The sequence below is a fragment of the Larus michahellis genome, chromosome 3 (assembly GCF_964199755.1).
Source record: "Larus michahellis chromosome 3, bLarMic1.1, whole genome shotgun sequence".
In the NCBI taxonomy this organism is placed as follows: Eukaryota; Metazoa; Chordata; class Aves; order Charadriiformes; family Laridae; genus Larus; species Larus michahellis.
Window position 1 is genome coordinate 40,225,772 of NC_133898.1, and position 20,382 is coordinate 40,246,153.

At 43.9% G+C, this 20,382-nt stretch overlaps 1 protein-coding gene across 2 annotated transcripts in view; it reads right to left on the minus strand.

Annotated features, from left to right (window-relative positions):
• Positions 1-7,604: 7,604 nt before the first annotated feature.
• Positions 7,605-20,382, minus strand: part of RASGRP3 (RAS guanyl releasing protein 3) — a 49,282-nt gene continuing 36,504 nt past the window's right edge. Inside the window, exons 12-18 of one of the 2 annotated variants that reach the window (XM_074579844.1) lie at positions 19,566-19,682; positions 16,585-16,700; positions 15,654-15,801; positions 12,116-12,152; positions 9,508-9,633; positions 8,598-8,962; positions 7,605-8,089 (exon numbers count right to left, since the gene is read on the minus strand). In XM_074579844.1, the coding sequence (XP_074435945.1) occupies positions 8,081-8,089; positions 8,598-8,962; positions 9,508-9,633; positions 12,116-12,152; positions 15,654-15,801; positions 16,585-16,700; positions 19,566-19,682 (918 nt within the window). In that variant the 3' untranslated portion in view covers positions 7,605-8,080. The remainder of the gene's footprint in view (positions 8,090-8,597; positions 8,963-9,507; positions 9,634-12,115; positions 12,153-15,653; positions 15,802-16,584; positions 16,701-19,565; positions 19,683-20,382) is intronic. The other variant, XM_074579842.1, reaches the window with a different exon arrangement.

The following is a 20,382-nucleotide window of genomic DNA, read 5'->3' on the forward strand; positions in this document are numbered from 1 at the left end:
AGCTGTGCATTCTGCCCCCTGAGAAGCTGTCAGAACAGGAGCAGACAGGAGGAACTGATCTTCAATTGCTCTGAGTTTTCTATTCCTGCCTCTGAACCGGTGTAGTAGCATGGTCTCTCTCTTGAAGGTCGCTGTGTAAAGTTGTTCTTAAGCTATGTGAGCAGCCATCTCCCGGGATGTACTCCTGCATGCCATGTGGACGTGGTATGCTGCTTCTGGGAAGTCTCCTGATGCTCTCCAGCCTTGTAGGTTCCTGCCACTGTGCTGGGATCGCTGTAGCAGAGGCTGTGCTGGTGGCAGAGTCTCTGGCTACCTAAGTGCCCTTGGGGCTGAATCCAGGTTGATGCAGGTGGAGTTCCTTGGATTACAGAAATAATACGAGCATTTGAGAGAATCTGTGTAACACTGGTGTTGCTGTAATTCAAGCTAATCATGTAAATGAGTTGATAAACATTGTTTAGAACTGTTTCCCCTGTATTTCATTCTATGATCAATCTAAACATCTCTTGTTTAATTTATTGTGGCCACTAGGTGCTGCTAGTGATTCACAGGCTGGAAGGGCAGGTCTCTCTGAAAGGCTGTTGGGAATCTCCTATTTTTTGTTTCAAAGAAATTTAAGAAGCCTGACGAGGGAAGAGCTTTCCATATTAAATCCAGGTCTTCTGGCGTTACTGATGTAGATCTATCTTGGCATAATACAGTTCAAATTATGGACATCTAAAAACGAATGTTGCTGCTTCACAAAGGTATTGATGGTTTCTTACAGTGGGGTGCTCCAGAGAAGGTATCTCCCTTGTGGGAGAGTAATACCTTGTCATGAGCACTAGGTGGTGACTAGCTTCATTCATGCAAAAATCAAGCAGGTTTTTTAAGAATTAAGATTGCTACAACTGGGTCAGTCCTGGATTGGTAAAGGTAGAGAGACTGACAGAGTTAAGGCCTTTTGCTGGGAATGTATTCTCTTTAAGTTGACAGCTTCTGCTTTTCTTCACACCACTCCTCACTGTAAAGAATCTGGTGTCTTCTGTCAGTGCATTCGAGTTGTTGCAAACTTCTTCCTAGTAAGAGGGAACCCAGGAGGCTCCTCAGAGAGCCTCTGGTTGAGTTGCATCAGCACCTTCAGAGACTTTGTTCTGTGCTAGAGCTGCCAATTTCTCTGCAAGGCTGTGACTGTTGCTGCAGTGGATGGTCTCACTCTTGCACACTGTGACATGGTGATATGATGCTGGGGTGGGGTAGGAGCACAGAGCTTCCACTTCCCCCTTATTCCAGACAGATTTTTCTCCTCAAAATATGTTTCTTCTTCTCCTCCCTCTTCCAGCATTTAGGGTAAACTGAGTCCCACTTTATTGCTGTTTGAGGGGGAAAGTTTAAAAAATAAAAATAAAAAAAATTCGTAAGAATGCAAAACAGGAGGCTTTACTCTTCCAACAGGAAAGAAAACACTTTGCTTCTGCCAGCTGTTGTTGTTTTTCCTTACGCTATTGTTTCCTCCTAGTATGCTGTGACTTCTTTGTTCTCTAGAGAAAACAAGCTTTGTATATGTGGAGAGAGCAGCTTTGATTAATGAAAGCAAACAGCCACTGCTTTGTTATTGTCTGCACGATGCTCTGATATTTACTGTTTTCCAAACATGATTCCCGCTGCACTGGAAGGAACCTCTTAACTCGAAGCTGGGAGAGGAGAGATGGCTTGTGGAGATTATTAGGCTTGTGGGTGGATTGGATATACGTGCTCTATTTCATTGTGCATTATGATCGAAAGCAGAACTCCAGCAGATCAAGAAAGCAATTTAGTAAGCAAGCATTTATACGGGGGAGCAAAGCGTTCTTCCTTTTAACCACGGTTGTTCTTGCCGCTCTTCTTCCACAAGCGTTAGGAATCTTGTTCTGCTTTTCCATCTGCCTTTCTTTCTCTAACAACTTTTGTTTCCTAAAGTCTTCGTTTGCGTTGCCCTTCCATTCCATCTATTAGGATCACCCCCTCTCAAGTGTTGTCATTGAGCAGTAAAATAACAAGGGGGAGCGGGACATGGGCTTCCCATATCAGGCACATTAGTACGTGACAGAATACCGTGATCTGTATGCGCTGTGGTCACAGCTGAGTTTTCCTTGCAGGTCTAAAAATGTATTCCTTTCTGTGTGCAAAACTAACACAGCAAGGGAAAGAGTGTCAAACTGAGGTTTCGCCATGTGGCTTTCACCCCAGGAAGCTTTTTTGCTTGTAGCTGTTCCCTGAGCGGTTTGTCATCTTTAGGACTGGTGTTGGCTGGTAATCCCTAGCTTGCTTGATGAGATTCTTCTACTTCTCTAGCCAAACTTCTGAAGTGTGATTTATGGTGATGTGCCATTACAGCTGGTGACCCCCAGAGGGGCTCCTCTAGCTATGGCTTAGACTTCTCAGCCAGAGCGGGTGGGTAACCTGCTTTAAGGTGGTGGGGCCTTTGACTATGTGTCTCCACTAAACTATTTGCATCTGAATTAATGAAAGTGGTAAATGCCTCAACCAGCCTCTGGCCTGATTAGAAACTAGACACCAGTCAAGTACCTAAGGTAGAACTGGGAAGAAGGGAAGCAAGATTCATGTCAGTAGACAGTTATGAGAAGTGGCTCAGGCTTGAAAAGTCCTGTGGCATAAGAGTATTCCCCGTAATGGGTTGTGCACCTGGGAAATGAAAATTAAGCTGTGCTGAAGTGGGAAGAGTTGAGGGGGGAGTAAGAGGAGTCTCACTAAGATCTGGTGACTTTTTTTTGGGTGTCCAAAAGGCTCGTGTGGGTTCTTAGAGTACTAGAAGTTAATTCAGCTCCCTGTTAGGTTAATGAAGACCAGTACACAAAAGCCCTCAACTGTCTGGTCGTCACACATGATTTATTCTTACTTCTGCCAGATTTAGGACTGCGCTAGAGAGTCTCGCTGTTGTTGCTGATAAAGACTGTCAGGCTTCCTCTCTGAGCTTCTGATTTTCCTTGGACAGCAGGGATGCTACAGAAGTATGTATGCGTTTTTCAGGTGTTCAGGATGATTTAGCAGTCCCAAACAAGCTGGCTAATGCTAAACTGCAAGCTTGCTTGATTGGCCTAGCAATAGCCTTTGGTTAGAGTCATGCCACTGTTGTGATCAGAGAGCAGCACAGCAAGGTGGATATGAACTTATTTCCCCTGTGCAGGCTCTCAAAATACTCGTGTGCTTGTTTGTTTCAGGTTATGCCTTTTCAAAGGGACACAAACTGAAAAAGCAAGTGCTATTACCAGCTGTAAACATTGCCTTCTCCCCTCTTTGGCCGAAAATAAGTTGCACTTCTAATGGCTTAACAAACAAGGGTAGAAAGGGAAAAAATATTTTTTCTTTGTGTTTACTTTGTGCTTTTTACAGCTCTGAGTACTGTCAGTGTCATTGTTTCCCCTTTATTGTCCAGTAATTTCCCCTCTTGTCCACGTGGGTCTTTCCCACAACAGAGGAGAGAAAAACAAGTACAAAAAGTAGGAAAACACTATTGTAAAACCAAAGAAAGAGGGAGTCTGCCTGTGCTGTGGGCAGGTGGAAGGTCATAACTCGTTTTCACACATGAAGCAGAGATAAAGGTGATAAGGACTCTTTAAACTTTCCGGCATTAGCTTAACTCATGGAAAAAGCAGACTTTTTGGCTAAATTTCATACTGTCCCAGCGGTAGCCCTCTGCTGATGGCTTTTCTGTCTCCTAGGACCAGATTGTCAGCAGCTGTAAACAGCAATTTAGAGTTCAGGGCAGATTTTTCCAATGAGTTTAGCCTGTTGGCTGCAGTGCTTATTTTGAAAATTCAGTTCAGATCAGTGCTGATAACTCAAAAACTTGTTCCAAAATTACATCTATTTCTCCAATGTCCCTGTCTGGGCCAACTCTGTTGACAAGACTCTCTTGAGAAGTACTTGGAGCTATTTTCTGTGCTGTACAGAGGCCCATCAGTTAGCAGGCTGATGCTGAATGAAGCAAACCTTGGTTAGATTTTTTTTTTTTTTCTTTTGGCTACGATGATCATGAAACAACAAGCCCTTGTTTCTTCTGCCTCTTGTGTCTCTACAAAATCTGCATTCAGATCTCTTTCCTTCCTTCCTTCCTTCCCCCTCTGCTTGGTTTCTATTGGGATCCCCTTCCATTCTTGGTGTCACGTAGAGAGGGAGAGCTCTCTTAGTATGCTTCTTCCCACGCTTACTCCCCATCTGTCTGTTATTTGTTCTCTCTTTTTTGGGTTTCTTTTCCCGCCTGTGTCCAGGATCCTTCACACGATGCTATTTCTCATACAGGCACCTAAAGCTTCTGGAATGAGTGTCCCGGGCTGTAAGGACCCTCCTATGGCTGCTCAGGCTGTCTCAGGCAAAGGCTTCCAGGCTCCCCGTGAGGAAGACCCCGTGAGCATGCTTTCACTTGGGCTTCCACAGAGGAGTCTGTGAGTAACAGTCCACAGAGGTGACAGCAGCCAGTCCACTGCACTTTGGAAAATGTAAAATTTTAGGCAGCATCTGCCCCTAAACTTGCTCTGCAGCTCAGCTTTTTATCTTCTGTATTGAAAGGAAAATGGCTCACCATTCCCAGCTGGGGAAAATCCATGCTTCAGACTAGCTCTGGTCAGCAAGCATGTTACTTTTCCCCCCACCTCCCCTCTCTGAGACTTCACCTGCCTGAGGAAGGTGCCTCTGAGAAGATAGCTTCGGTCTAGGAAGATGTTTCTTTGTAAAGCTGGGATTATTCTTTTAAAGCCCAAAAGCTGTGTAAGACTAGGGGGGCAGAGGAGGGCAAGATCTAGAGGACAGGAGAGCGCTGTATTTAAAACCTGGTTTTGCATTTCACTCCGAGAGAGACAGATGTCCCCTTGCATAGCACTCAGGGCTACTCCATAAAGTTGACAGCAAGGCTGAAGCTCCTTTGTTTGCAACACAAGGCTTTGCAGAAGTTTTACACAAGCACAGAAGGTCCTAGAGGGTTTGGCTTAAACAGCCAAATCATCTCTTACCGGGTCTATCCAAGCGCTTGCGTTTTTCACCTACTCTTGTTGCTTGTATTCTTTGGCATTTGCAGATCAGGCTGTACATCAGGTTTGCCATAATCTTCCTTCCTTCCACTCTGTGGGGCTTCTTTGTTTGTTTGGATTTTTATTTTTTTTTAAACAACACTTCCTCCTCCCCCCCAGTTTCTTAAAAGATCCTGTGGCAGGGAAGAATGGATGTGGTTGAAGTATCCAGCATCATTTGGGATTGTATCTCACTTTAGCTGCTTCATTAATCCAGTGCTCTTGACATAATAATTTTTCTCCTGGACACCCTTCCGGAATTGCTCCGTTTCTAGCAGGCAGGATTTCACCAAGACGCGCAGAGGCACAGAGCTCAGACAGGAACTGTGATGGCTGACGCATTTTGCCTCTTGTTGAGTCAAGTCAGGGGAGGTGAAGAAGAAATTCTTTGTTGCTTTGCCCACACTGGGAAGCTAAAATTGTTTTTGTGAGGTGAGGAAAAGTCTTGCCCCTGTTCAGAAAAAGATGTCAACTTCAAGTAAGGAGAGAAAAGGATTTTTTTTAATTGCATGTATTCAGGCCTAGAAGATCAATGCTCTACTGCAAACAGCCTGTTAATACTTTTTTTTTTTTTTAAACTATTACAGTGTCTATGATGTGTCTATTCCTTTTGGGGGGCAAGGGGGTGAAAAAAAAAAAAGGCTGTATTTCTACCCAGTGTCTCTTTTTCAAGTGGTCATGAACACTTACGGCTAGCGACACACTCTCAGTGTTCGCCTTCTTGAAATGCCTAAGGCAAAGGGTTTCCAGCAGGAGCAGGTGCTTGAAACTTTCACCGATCATGAGTCCTTCTCTGTGGACTCTGCAATAATTTGCTTAGAAGGATCAGCTGTGTGAGGCTGCATCTATGCTTGATCTGCAACTGCTGCTGAGGGAAGCACCCAACTGACCAAAGCTACCAGGCTTGCAAGAGATGTATTGATGAAATCTCTGCAGCAGGTTGAAACTTAAGATGTCTAATTGCTAGTACAACGGTCGCTCAGAAAGTGGGAGCTGCTTCTGTAGAAGACATCACTTTTCTTGCTTAAATGTGAGTCTATGCCTTGATGACAGTATACACAGAAAAAAAGTGTCCTTGAGAAGGCCTCCTTCTGAAGAACACAGAGCACCTACCCTTTTAAATAGTTTAGGCAAGAAGCTTTTAAGTATCTTGAGGAGTAGGTAAGTGAAAAGATAAGATTACGTACAAGAAAAATTCTCATCCAGAAATGAAATCAAGGCAGACATGGTTTGTGGGCCTGATAGAAGTAGGAAAGCAGGTACCTTTCAGAGCAAGAGTTATGACTAACTTTTAGAAGCCTGCAAGAAATGGGCTGAGGTCTACAGATTAAGCGCTGTTTAAAACTCCTGTGTGATGTTAAGAATGAAGCTGGACGTGAACGTTTCATTTATGAAGCGTTAAAAGGCTTATCTCAACAGGTCCGTCAGCAGCCTGGATCATAACCAAATTTCTCTATTCAAATTCTCTACCACATCATTTTCATTGTGTGCAAGCCGTACGCTGTAACGGTAGCTGTGCGGTCAGCCTGTTGTGACCTGTCACCTGACCCCCCACAGGAAATAAAGACTGTATTTTTACTAATGCCTCTTCTTACTGCCCACAGCAGTAGGAGTGAAGGATGCTTCTGGCCCTCATCCTAGCTTGGAAATCAGTGCTCCCCGCACTGCTTATTTTTCTGAGTTTAAAACAGTAAGAGCATGTTGGTTTTTTTTCTCTCCCCAGATTTACCATCATTACTAGGTGTGCTGGAAAACAAAGGAAACCTGCAGGATTCAAGATGCAGACCTGAGCAGGCATCATGTAGTCACAGTGCAGGTTACAGTCAAATTACCACAGAGGAGTACAGCTGTCAGTTTTGGTTAGGGAAGTCTATGAAAGTACTCGCTGGTCTTGAGGGCTTACAGCTTGGTGAAGGGTGCGATAACTTGAGTTTTGTAGGAAATCTTATAATGGGGTTGCTTTGATTCAGAGTGCGCGCCCCCCCCTATACACACCTACTGTTGTTGGGAGATGGGGTAAGAATAATACATGTATGCCAACTTCGAACGTGCCTTTCAGGTTTGAGCTTTGTGCTGTTTTGTTTTTCTCTTTTTCCAGAGGAGGGCCGTGCTCCTTAAGTAACTTAATGCTTCTGAGAAACGCCAGCTCAAACCTGCTTCTCAGGCTGTGACAGGTTCAGGTGCTATATCCTACATTAGCAAACTGCTCGTTTGGAGGGTGCTTTTCAGTACGTTTAGTCTTAACATGCGCAGGCTGCTAACCAGAGAAAAACATACCACATACACGTACATACACACACTTAAAACTAAGGTGTTTATTACATGCTAATTTTACCATCATCGGTGCTGGCAGAGAGGACGCCTCTCCATTGCAATGTAACCAGACATGCGCATAGTGTCTTGGAATTCCTTCAGTGTCAGCCACGTGCTGCCTATTTGAAGGAACCCCAGTCTGGGAACTGGTATCACTCTGATGAACACCAATACGCTCACCGTAGCAATGTAAACACGGTCAAAATTCAAAACCCCAGGTGTGCAAAGAATTTCAGCATAGAGGACTTTGTGAAAGGTTTTTGTTTGAGATTTAATCAACGTACACACCTACTTCTTTCCTTAAAAGATCATTATGAGCCTCTGGAAAAGGAGTGTTATTGAACAAAATTAGATGCTTGGCTTCTGTCCTCACCATTGTTGTTGCTGGCAGACACACCGAAATGATGCAGTATATTTAAAGGAGGCCAAATATATCCTCACTGGCATGTAGAGGAAGTTTCCACAAAAGTCATACAAGAGAAAACACCGAGCGCAGAGATCCATTCTGCTGTGTCCGTGCAATGTTCATCCAAATGGCTTACTTGTGAGAAAATAAATAGTGCTTTATAACACCTTTCAGCTAAGAAAACAGGGCAACGGTTGAACGTAAAAGTATGAGATACAGGAAAGCTTCTCATCGCCAAACGTGGTCTGTGATGGTCCATCAATGCTTACTGTGTTACAGTTGTCATCTTCATTTTTCTGTGCTTCAGGGTGAGCAATCAGCTATCCTGTAACCAAAATAAAATAGGCACTTACATGCTAGTAAAGATGGTCAACAAAAGCATCAGGCTTTGGAAGAAGAAAGTTTACGGGTGACAGCAACAGAAATCGGATCAATATTCTGCCCTAGCCTGGACTTGTATAATTTTCAGAATGCTCCTTCTTGTGAATTTAACATGGAGCCCTGAACTGTGCAGTGCAAGGGTGCAACAGCACAGAATTTGGTCAGGTATCCACCAGGCTATTTTAATGATTTTCAAAAAGAAAAGTGCCCAACTCCCAAAAGCACATGCTGACACCAAGAGCCAAACCCCCAGTTCGAGTGTCATGGTAAATGCACACTGCAGTGTAGAAAATAGGTAGCTATGGACGATTTGGTATTCTTCTGAAAGCAACTCTTCTGCAAGAAGCAATGCCAAATTTGACTGAAAAAACATCCTGAAGTTCATAAAATAACCTTATGAGAACTCAGCCTCTAGCAGATTTTTAACTGTCTTGGCTTCTTCTACAACTCACCTCGGATTCTTGTGTTTCTGGGAGGGTTTCTATTCCGTTGTGATCCTGTACGTGCTGTGGGGTCTCGGCTTCTATCTCTATGTCAGCCTGCACGTTGGGTTTTTCGTTCTCCCATTTTGCAAAGCCTTTGTTCTTCCCAGCTTTGCCATGGAACTTGGACTTCATTTTGGGGAAAGTATGGGAACCTGAATCATTCCAGCCCGGCTCATGCCACAGTGGTTCTGTCTGTGTTGCTTGGCTGGTGGTCGCCCTCTGCAGCCGCACCGAAATCTTCCGCGAAGAGCCGGTGACAAGGGTGATAGCTCTGCCGTCCAGGTCCTGGTGTTCCGCAGCAACACTGGGAAATTCAAATACTTCATCTTGGACTGAAAGATAGGGTGGAATTGCTTATTTTAAATATTCTACTTCCAGATCGGCACAAAAAGATAACTTAAGCTTGGGGCGGGGCCGGGGGGGGAAGGTAGCCCTCTATATGAAGCGGTGGTATAATTAGCAATATCCATATGCTGCTTGGAAACTGATTCTGGCCTTGTGTGCACACATCTCCTCCTCCTTCCACCTGCACGCTCAGGGGATAAGGCAGAGTAGAATTGTGCCCTATGCCTTCCAGCCCCTGTCCCTAAGCGGCTTATGAGGAGAAGTACAATTTCCTTAATTATAATTTTATTTATTTTCAGCTGGGACAGGGGTGCCAGTATAGAGGATAGGGAGCCTCAGGCAGGAGGCTAAGGCCATGGATACAGAAAGGGATGTTGTGATCCCAGCACTGAACACAAGCCACGGTACAGTGGAAAGTACATGTGCTGCTCTCTGTGCTGATACAAAGGAAAAATTAAAAATGGCAGCAAGGATATGCGCTGATAGGGAGGATTCCAGAAATGGTTTAAAACAGGAACAAAAGTGCTCTTACCTGGAGGCAGAGACGGACTGCTAGGCAGAGAGCCGTGGTTGCTGCCTACTGAGGTTCCTCTGGAAAATTTCCTGCATGCCAGCACAAGCAGGTCTCTGCATTGCTTATGACAGTTGGCACCACAATCTGTAAAGAAAGGAATTGTCAAGTCACCAAATGGAAAGCCACAACTGTCTGGTAATCCTCCAGGGCTAGTAGTAGACAGATACAAGGAGGGACTTTGAAGGAACAAATACTTTGACAGAAGGTGTGAAGGGAGTTACAGCAATGGATCATTTGGTGTGAAAAGCATTACAAGAAAATGGATCATTTCCATGGCAGGCATTAATAGAAATCTGGCAGCAGAAGGGAAGAGGGGGATGACATTTTCATCAGAAGTTAGTTTTAAGGAAGAGATATGGAATTTTTGGTATGATACTGTGTATGCCATGCATAAAGCCTCTGCTCCGCTGCAGGAGTCTCCAAAAAAGAGAGTTGGGTTTTGTTTGTTCGGTTGCGTTTTTTTATTTGACCCAGCAGGGCCCATTATGGTAAACATACTTGGTCAGAAGACATCGGAGAGGCCATACTCTGAGCCTTTGGAAGGACATCTGGAGGTCAGTGTGGACCACTGTAGGTTAAAACTCATCTAGGTAGCTCAGCAAGGAACAGCAGCACAGAGCAAGCTCTGTGGACGTGTATCATCCACCTGGATGAAACTGGCTGAGTGTCTGCACACCCAGCCTCTGCTGGGCTTTGCATCACTGCAGATACACTCATAGCTAGGTACACTGCTCTGAAGCGTGACTGCAGTACGGATCTCTTCTGCAAGTAAGGGTCAAAAGGTGGAGGATGTGTGACCCAAACACAGGGTCTCTCTCTCCTCTGTGTCCCTTGCCCTTGTTTGAAAATTTCCGTCTCCCTTGTTTGTCTGTTGTTGATCCATGACCAAACATTTTGTTCTAGGTGAGCTGTTGCCAAAGCGTTGTTTATAACTCTCTGCTAAAAGAACAGTTCTGCTCAGAGCAGCAGCTCTAGCATGATGGGTGGGAATTCTGGTTTCTCCCATCACCTTGTTCATATGACTAATACAGAAGTACCTGCCCAGCTGTGGTTTTGTCTGCCCTAAATGTAACCGCCCCCACCCCAAATACCATAATGATCTCTCCTGGCAGTGGGGAACCTCTTTCATCACTTGTAGACCACACAGTCTAGCTTTATCCACAGTGCTGGGGTAAGCAGCAGACCTGAACAGATGAAATCCCTCCCTCTCCCTGCTAGCACAGCATTAGAGGTTCAAAACAGAAGCTGCCAGCTCTCTGCTCAAAGGCAGAAATCATCCATAATGGTGCAGCACTCTAGCGATGCTGGCATACGGAACAGCTCGTAGCTGTTGCCACAAAGGGCAGGCACTAATTACACTTGTTGACCACCTTAAGATCTGAGCGAGCAGCTCTGCTCTCTTACTCTCATGCTTCGTTGCTCATAATTTTGACTCTACAGAACCACTTTTGCTCTCTCTCTCCACCGAGCCACAGTTACAAGCAATGATGCAGGACGGAGCTCAGCTTTCAGATCTCAAGTTGAGTTTACAGGGCTGCTGTGGAAAACCCTCTCTTCCTTCCCTCATCCTACCAGTAAAAGTATAGACTGCACCTAGCCCTTTTCCAGTAATCAGGAATAGCTGCATTACATACATTGGTTTAGCCATGGACATTCTCCCCTGAGGCAGAGATGTTCATAGGTGGAGAGAGAGAGAGACGGGAATACGGTGTATTCTAAAAAAACAATCCTGCCAGTTCTTCACCCTTCTACTGGGAGCCAGTGTAAGACTAAGGGAAAAGAGTGTCTATAAATACAACTATGAAGCTCCAGCATGAATGTTCCCTTGTGAATAACTGAGATGAAACTACAACTGTGAAAATCAGCAGTGACCTTCAGCCAGAGCTGGGCTGCTTGAGAAATAAATAGGTCCAGGAATTTAAAGACAATGAGGACCACTACAGTGTCATTCTCGGGCTGACCTGCTCAGCATGGTGCAAGTTCTGCATAAGAAATTAAACATTTTATGAAAACAACACAGAGGGCTGTAAGAGCTCTAGGGGTTATATCTATTATTTTTTTTTTAATTGAATGTCTGCAGAAGATCTTGCAATGAGATCTGCTGGACAGTCTACGAATTAAATATTTCTCTATTTCTAGCTCAGCCACTATTGCATTGCCAGACCAGTTAGGCCTCACTACAGGCACGCGGACGTACATGACAGACAGCATTAACAGCAGACCTTTTCCTGACCCCCAAGTCTCAGGAGATATACTTCGGGATATCTCAGTGTTAGGATGAGGACGCTTGGTTTTGCAAGGTGTAAGGTCTTTGCCGGTAGAAAGTAACACCTCATGGAGTCAGTGGCTGCTTTGGACCGTTAGCTCACAGAATCTGTGTGTTCCTGCTGGGCGCTATGTCGCCTAACGCAGTGAGACTTCATAGCGTACCAGCGGTCACTGTTCACTGACAGTACCAAGTAAGCAAAATCTGGACAAACAGATGTCATTCCAGTAAAAAATACAGTCAACCTTCTTGTGCTGAAACCCACCCATAGCTTGAAAAATCCATGCAATATTTATTTACCTTTGCATTTGTAGCCTTGTTTGATTATACCCCAGAGCTGCAAAGAAAGACAAAAGAACGTCAAGGAATCAGAAAAGAAAGCTGGAAGGAAAACAAGGTCACAATGAGGAAGTACCAATGGCTACAAAAGCACAAACAGGATACAACTGCTCTTAACACCCTTCCTGTTAGGCAGACCTCCCTCTCTAATTGTGATAAGACTTGTGTGGCTTCCCTCTTATTTCTCCTACTTACAGTGGGACTACCATAGAAGAAGAGACACCGATGACATTTGTTTCCAGGGAGAAGTGAAAAATTGCCAACGTATCAAGCTTACTGAAACCAGCAGAGGACATTCTGCTACTAGGCATGCTTAATGTTATCTGCAGGGGATTTTCCAGTGTACATCCCTTCTCCAGACACATGAATGACCCATGTCATTCAAACACAGCAGCAGAAAACACCACTGGGGGGTAAAAATTAGGTTCTTGGTTCCCATACTAGCACACCTAGCCATAGCAATCTGATTTGTCCATCTGACTTTTTCCATTAACAAAAGGTTAAAGACTGAAACAGGCAGAAAAAACACTAAACTCCACCTTTGCCTCTTCCCAGAAGCTGTCCTTGTTGATGTACTTAACAACCAAATGTTAAACATCCAGGAGACAGCGTGTGTGGTCCCACTTTTGGGAAGTTTTCACTGCAACACGAGCAGGATTGCTTGGAAGTAGGAAAATTTCCCTAGCAAATTGTTATCTATACATTCAGAAGCACTGTATCTGCAGCCATGGCATTATAAAAACAAGCATTTTCACTCTGAGAGGCAGTTTTTCTAGCTCTAGCATTAAAGGAAAAAAGATCAGTGACTCCAGTGTTTGTTTATCCTGAACTCATTTGAAACATTACCAGGGAGGGTGAGCACATCCAGGGAGTTGAAACTGCACGTGGCTCCTCACCGTATTTATAAGAATCCGTGCACAGTGTGCAGGGATGACTATCTTCATCAAAGAAATGTTCAAAAGGAAGAGCTGGAGAACATTCAGAATACAAAGGAAAGAGTAAAATAAACAGAACAGGAAGATTCTGGGGGATAAAATCCCATACACTGCACAAAAGAATTTGCAAGGAAAAATGGGGGCTGGGAGAAGGCAAAATAGATTAGGCAAGGTGGAAGAAGACTGAATAAAATAACAGAAGGGACAACGGTGGAAGAAGCATCCGTAGAAAGCCTGCTGCTTGCTCTTTTCTTGCTAACACTGTATATATGCATAGTGAATGCAGTTGCTGTGGTCAGGCAGCGACAGTGGAGTCCCTCAGCCCCTTTTGGAAGAGAAGCAATGACTTTTTTTCCCCAGGTCTCTTTGCCAGGATCACTGTAAGAGACATGGATTGTTGCGTCTTTCATTTAAGCTCTAATCTGTTCTCACTGAAGAGCTTTCTCCTCACCTTCTTAGCTCTTTACCTTCCTCCTACTCAATTCGGCACCACTGTTGCAGTTACACGCAGCAGTGACAGCCTAGCTGAAGTGCCGTGTCATGAATTCTGACCTAAAGCTTTGAATCTCTCTAACACAGCTTTGCTGCAAAGCTGCCTTGTGACATCTGCAAGGTAAAAGGATCTGCGCAAACTCAGATTATAAAGCTCGGCAGGATGGCTGGTTGCCCACCCTGCCAGGCAACGCAACTCAAGCTGTGGGAGGGAACCGTGACTGGTCATGGGCATATCAATTGCATGCTGCTTAATGGCATTAGGTTTTAGCTTGACCTTTAAAGTTCGTATCGTTTTAATCACAGATATTTTACTGAATACTGCATGCATTGCGCTGTCATGTCAATTCATCCTCCTGCACTGTCAGTGCACATTATTTTGACTGAATCAGTGCATCAGTTTGAAATCAGGTTTTCACCCGTGGATGGGCAGCGCTGAAATGCAGAACAAATATGCGGCATATTTTGTAGTTGGTTTCTGTCCTATCAGCCCAACTCATCCAGAGGACAATGACAATGACTCGAGCGAGTTGACAGGAAAAATGACCTTATTTCCATTTCCTGTACAACCCCTTACTCATTTGTATTCCTGCACTGGGTGTAATCAGGGAGACATGAAAAATCCAACAATGGCCAATTAGCAAACTGATGCAGGAGAAAAATATCTGGTGGAGAGGACATTGCAGGGCAGTCCTCGGGCTTTGCTTTGCTACGGAAGCCTTCCAAACATGAACTGAGTGTCACAAACGCAATGACGTCTTCCCGAGGCTGCAGGCAGCCTCAAACTATAGGCTGGGGCCAGTGACTGGCCCTGCCCCGTCGGGCTGCTGGAGCCATCAGCTCAAGAGCCCACGAGCATGCTCCTGAATCAGCATCGACCATGTCACCTCCGAGGTTTTTGCAGTTCTAGCGGAAATAGGCGGAATTCCTTCTTCCCCGTGGCCTTGATCAGCAGTTGCGATAGGGACCATGAGCATCTGAACAAGACCGACACGACACATCGCAGAAGCAGCGAGCGGAAGATGGGAACACGGACAAGAGCCATAACACCAGAGCTGGTCTGAAAGGTGGCACGTTTTTGCACTTAGCAGTGCTGTTATTGTTACTTTCAACCATGAAGATATATTATTTAGTGGAAAAGTCCACGTAGTACAAGCTGGAGATTTTGCTGCCGATAGGAGGAGGCAGATCTCCGCTGGAGAGCAGGGATGACGATCTGAGTTTACACCCTGTACGTGGGCCACATGTGAGCAGAGGACATGGCCCTCTGCCCCAATTGCTTTAGCTGTCTAAGTGTGGACATTTGATTTCAGCGGGGTGTGTGCATTAAAGCAACTTTTAAATCATAGTAATTCCTTTTTCTTTACTACACTTGGTTTGAAGTGGGAAGTTGGAGGAGGTTTACAAGCAACACAAATGTTCCCAAAACTAATCATTTCCCAGCAATGTACAGAGCACTGTAATAAGTGGCATCTGGTAACTTACGACTGAGAGAAAAAGCAAATTAAAAAAATCCCTACCAATAAATTTAAAAAATTCTTATTGTACAGAACTGCTGGCAGCACTTTTGATTTCTTGACCAAATTAGAAGATCTCTTAATTCAATAGAGAAAGGAATACGGCTGTTACAGCCATTCAGAGAATTAAGAACATAGCTATGTTGCCATGTGCAATTTCCTGAGAAAGAACGGCTTTTGCTTCATCTACATCCTCTGTTCCAGACACCCATTTTCCCTTTAGCTTGTTTACATGGGAAATCAAGCCAAATTAAAGAACTTAAGATAAATCAAGTAAAGCCATTCATATAGTTTCTAATATCCTTTAGCTAACATAATTTTATTCTTCCCGCCCCCCCCACCCCCAACAGTAATTCTTACAAATGCCAGTCTTCAGGAACCACTAAAACAAAACTGGATAGCACAGCTATAACATGAGTAAATGTTTTGTGCTTCTGAATGCAATGAGATATTTGGCCAAGAGACTTTAGCAATGCAGGGAGCCAGTTTCACCCTGTTGACATTAAAGGGTAAAAAACTGAGTTTAAGATATACCATTATTAAAAACATACTTACAAATCCTGCACAGTGCTCACAGAAAGTTGGTTTAAGATAGGTCATCTCCTGAAAGTTATGAATAAATCCTGGTCCCATTTTACACTGGAACTGTGATTTAGCTCTCAGAAAGTAAGCCATCATTTCTTCTTTGCTTATAAGACCATCTCTGTGAGGGAAAAAGAAGCGGAGTAGATCTGCCACTGCTCATGGCACTGAACAATTCAGGATTTTCTCATTGTAAAAAGGACACAGCACACAAAGCACATTCTTTGAAAGAGCTGCAACAGTCCTGGCAGGAAAAAAACCCTTAGAGCCTTTGTGGTTCTAATCCTTCATTAAACAGCAAACACTGAACTTACAGCATGGACCCTGTTTTCTCACCTGTTCACGCTATCAGAGCCATCAAGTGAAGAATCTTGACTTACTGCTCGCACAGATGGTTACGCCCGTGGCTGACCACCAGCCTTGACAGCCCAAGAGAATCTGGACAACAAGAATTATCAAGCCCAACTGGCTAGGAATTATTTATTATGTATACTTTCTAGGATATTTGTTGCCCTCGCTCTGCTACATACACTCATTTCCCCTGTCCCGTACGCAACTTATTTGTTTCTTCATTCTCGTGCCTGGTCTGGGTACAGCATCTCCACTGTAATCTGATTGTACTCTAGGGTTTTGACTCAGTCCCAGCAGGAATTCCTCTTTAAGCTATTACATAAAAAGATCTTTAAAGTACCAGGTAAAGCAGGACTCCGACTTGGGTGGTCTTATAGGACCAACTACAACATAAGAAGTTAAATGAGAACAGAATTCAGTCTTCGGTGATCTTCAGTTGCTTAAGTGAGGAGTTACAAGAAGCTTGGGAGATGCTGTTTCTTTGATATTTGGTTTTCATGAGTTTTTAAATTGAGAGAAAGAAAAAAACCCACAAAGAAATCTCCAGACTTACTGGTCTTTGTCCAGCACACAGAAAGAATCCAAAAAGGGGAAGTTGGCAGCTATACTTTCAAAGTCTTCCTGAGAAATATAGCCATCGTGGTCATGATCATAGTTCCTAAAGACAGACTGGGGAAAAAAAGGGAAATTATTGTCCTAATATCCAGTCTATCCTGAATCTATACCAGCTCTTCAACCTTATAATTACAACAAATTAATGTTCAACATTACTAATCAGATGCTCTGCTGCCTTGTTTTATTCCTTTCATTTCTACTTGGTACTTCAATATGCATATTTATTGGACAGAAGGGGAAAAAGGGGCTAATTTTTAACGAAAACTCGACCCCAGTATTTATCTAGTGATGGGCCTCCACATGTCTTCCGACGTAATTATTCTTACTTTATTTTTCTTCTTTATTGGAATTGCCACTAAAATTCCGCCCTGTGTGACATATTCCCTTTGCTTCATTAAGTATGCTTTTTAATCACAAAAAAAGAAATAAAACAAAAACAACCCAAGAGCAGCTTTCCCACGAGTATTTCAGATGTTTTTATCTTCACTTCTCTTTTCACTGGTCACCTCTGCTCTGCCATAGCACCGTTTCAATCTGATTTGTTTACAAATACTTTGACATCCAGATCACGAGCACTTTGCGTCTAACAACCATTCCCTTCCATCAACCTACCCCAGCTTAGCACTAAATAAAAACAGACATGGGATCAAATATAAAAGTTTGCATAAAGTGATGGAAGCCCTCCTTAGCTGCTAAGAAATTACTATCTTCTCTCTTACTGATTGCAGAGATGTGTAAGGGCCATTAAAGCTACATGTGACGCTAATGGTAAAAACATACATGTTAAAGTCAACACAACTATGTGAAAGACACATATCGAAGCACAAACTCTCTCATTAGATTAAGATTTGGTTGGCAAAGACAAGAATTTAATATATTGAGACCTCTGAAAGGTGTTTGCATTGTCCTTACTGTAATGAGAACATGATGAAGCCATGTATCAAATGACCTGTAACTGATGATTGGCAGACCTCAAAAATACATCATCAAGAAAGAATCAATACGCAACCCCGAGTATTATTCAACACTTTTAGTAATAAAATCAATGCATTAAAGCACAACTCAAAGCAGCTAGTAAATGACGAAGACTGGCAAAACCAAGACAGTCGTACAGAGTGGTATGAGCCTCTTGGTAAGCTGTATCCATAGCGGCCCCAAACCATGTTCTAATCCTGTCAATCTCAAGATCATATGTCCTGAAAAAGGCCAAAATTATGGAATGGGGGACCACATCTCCCCCCCCGCCCAGAAACAAGAACAATCCCCCACCCAGCACATTCTGGAAAGATTAAGGAGTTGCAACAGACTTCCTATTTAAACAAGCTATCAAAGGGAGATTTGGATGTGGAGTGATTTTTCTCAACACATATGGCACCGACAAAAGCAATACAGGAACAGCATGTGCAGTTCTGGCAACCCACATTAAGAGAAAAATGAAAGTGTTTTTTAAAAAGAGCATGTACAAAACATAAACCACAAGACGTATTTGAAGTCTGAGTGAGAGAACTGAAGACTTTGTTTAAATTATCTTAACGACATAACCCCCATTAATGATCTGTAACACAGACAAGGTCAGAATTTAATAGTTCCTCCCAGGCTTAGTTATTGATTTGTAAAAAGCAGAAGGAAATCTTGCTTCATTATCTACAACACATTCCTGGTTCCTCTGCACGCTGCTCACATCACTAAAAGTCCCTTCCTTACACATCAACACAGCAGGGCTCAGTCCCTCCAAAGGAACCTGGGAGCGTTTGGTTTTGTTTGCATTACCGAATATGTCGCCTTCCATACTGAAGCTGGAAGATCCCAGCTATAGTTTCCCATGACCTTATGCCCAGATTTTTGAAGTGATACCAAGACAGTGCTATCTTTACCATACATAATATGCTCTGGACAGTCAAAGCAAAGCAAGTTGAAAACCAGAAACAGGCCAAGAGGCTGCACTAGCGTAGAAATAAGTCAAGAAAAAAAAAAATGTGCAGGCCATTCTGATTCAGCTCCACTTTAAAGTTTAGTCACCAAAGTGCAATGAGAGTTAGCCTGTGGTGTTAACATACCTCATAAACTGCAAAACTCCCATTGACCCCCACGGGTGCACGAGAAGGCTCTGAACACGGCAGCAGCCTTCACATGTGTCTGCCCAGCCGGGAGCTACCCGAGGGCAGACACAGCACCTCCCGCCCGCAGCGGGCTGCAGGCAGCATCATCACTCTTGGAAAAGCAACCACCAATGGGGAATTTGCTAATCAGCATTTGCTTTCTCTCAGGTGGCTCATTAGAGAACAGGAATATTGTTTTAACCTTGGAATGCTGGATAATCAGCTCCTAATCCATTTCTGGTATACCGTCTTGAGCAGTAGACTTGATCCATGGCCTTTGGAGAGCTTGGCCACCAGGCACTAACATACAGATGCCAAGAAACCTGTCTTTTGCCTGCAAATCGGCACAGTGCACCACTCGATACAGGGGAGGGTTTCCAGAAACCTTCTCTGTCCCTGTTAATGCATGACCCCTTATTTCTAAGTATTTTTGTTTCCACCTGTCTGTTACCAGACATAAACTGGGTGACTAGAGCTGTGAAAACTCAGCATTGCCCTTTCAATTTATATTTGCTAACCAAACCTATGGAACAGGAGACAGGCTTTGGATGCTCCTGAAAGTTTACGTCCGTGCATCCTAAAACCTGGTTACTAATCCCATCACTGATTGCAGGAATAAAATAAAAATTTCTGAAAGTATCAGTAAAAGCTCAAATTTGTTCTTGGATGTCTGAAATTCATCCCAACTGTAGCAATGTCTTTAAAGTTAATTATAGTGATGATTATATTGATTAATTATAGTGATTATATTGAAATTAATTACAGTGATGACAATGTCAAAGCTATTGTTCTCTTCAGCCAATATAATCAAAATACTTACGTCCACCAGCTTTCTTATGTGCTTGTTAATGACTGTAGGGTCAGGTTTCGGTACCACTCCAGATGCCCACTCCAGTGGCACTACTGGCTTGTTAGGGGTCGTTGGGGAGGTAGGCTGCTGAGAGATGGATCAGAACACAAAGATTTTCAAGTCTGAATTACAAAGTTAAATTTCCTATTAAAAGCAGCTCTGTGTCAGAGCTACAACCACAAACTACTCCGCTAATAGCTTCAGTTGGACTCTCCATGGCACCTCTCAGCTACACCAGCAGCAGCAGTGCCCAGAGAGCTCGGAAGCAAAACCAGGCAGAACTTCCTCGCTGCCATCTCCAGAGGGCTCAACAGCAACGAGACGAAGAGGAAAGGAAGGAGAGTCTCTGGACACAGTGGGCATAAGAAATCGCTAAGCCCAGAATCCCGCTTTTCTCCTTCCCGATACAGCTCCTGAGGAACTTGCCATCACAACACGGGCTGGCCCCAACTCCCTGCCACTGGGACCATGTCCAGGAGCCATGTGAGGGACTGGACTGTGGCGGCCTGAATAAGTTAATGCTCTTGCTCTGTGCAGCAGCAAGAAGAGGGCAGGATGCAGAAGCGGGAGCTGAATTGAGCTCAGCAATCCCACCAGTTTCCAGCCAAGATGTGCCAGGACGCACAGCTTAATTCATTTCGACAGCCTGAGCAGAAAGGCCACTAACCTTCGACTTGCTCTCCAGATAACAACAGCCGGACTATTTTATTTTGAAAACCACTTGGTCCTCATGAAATGGTAGCTGACAGCTCACTTGGTGCACAGAGCACGCAGCCTGACTCCCTCC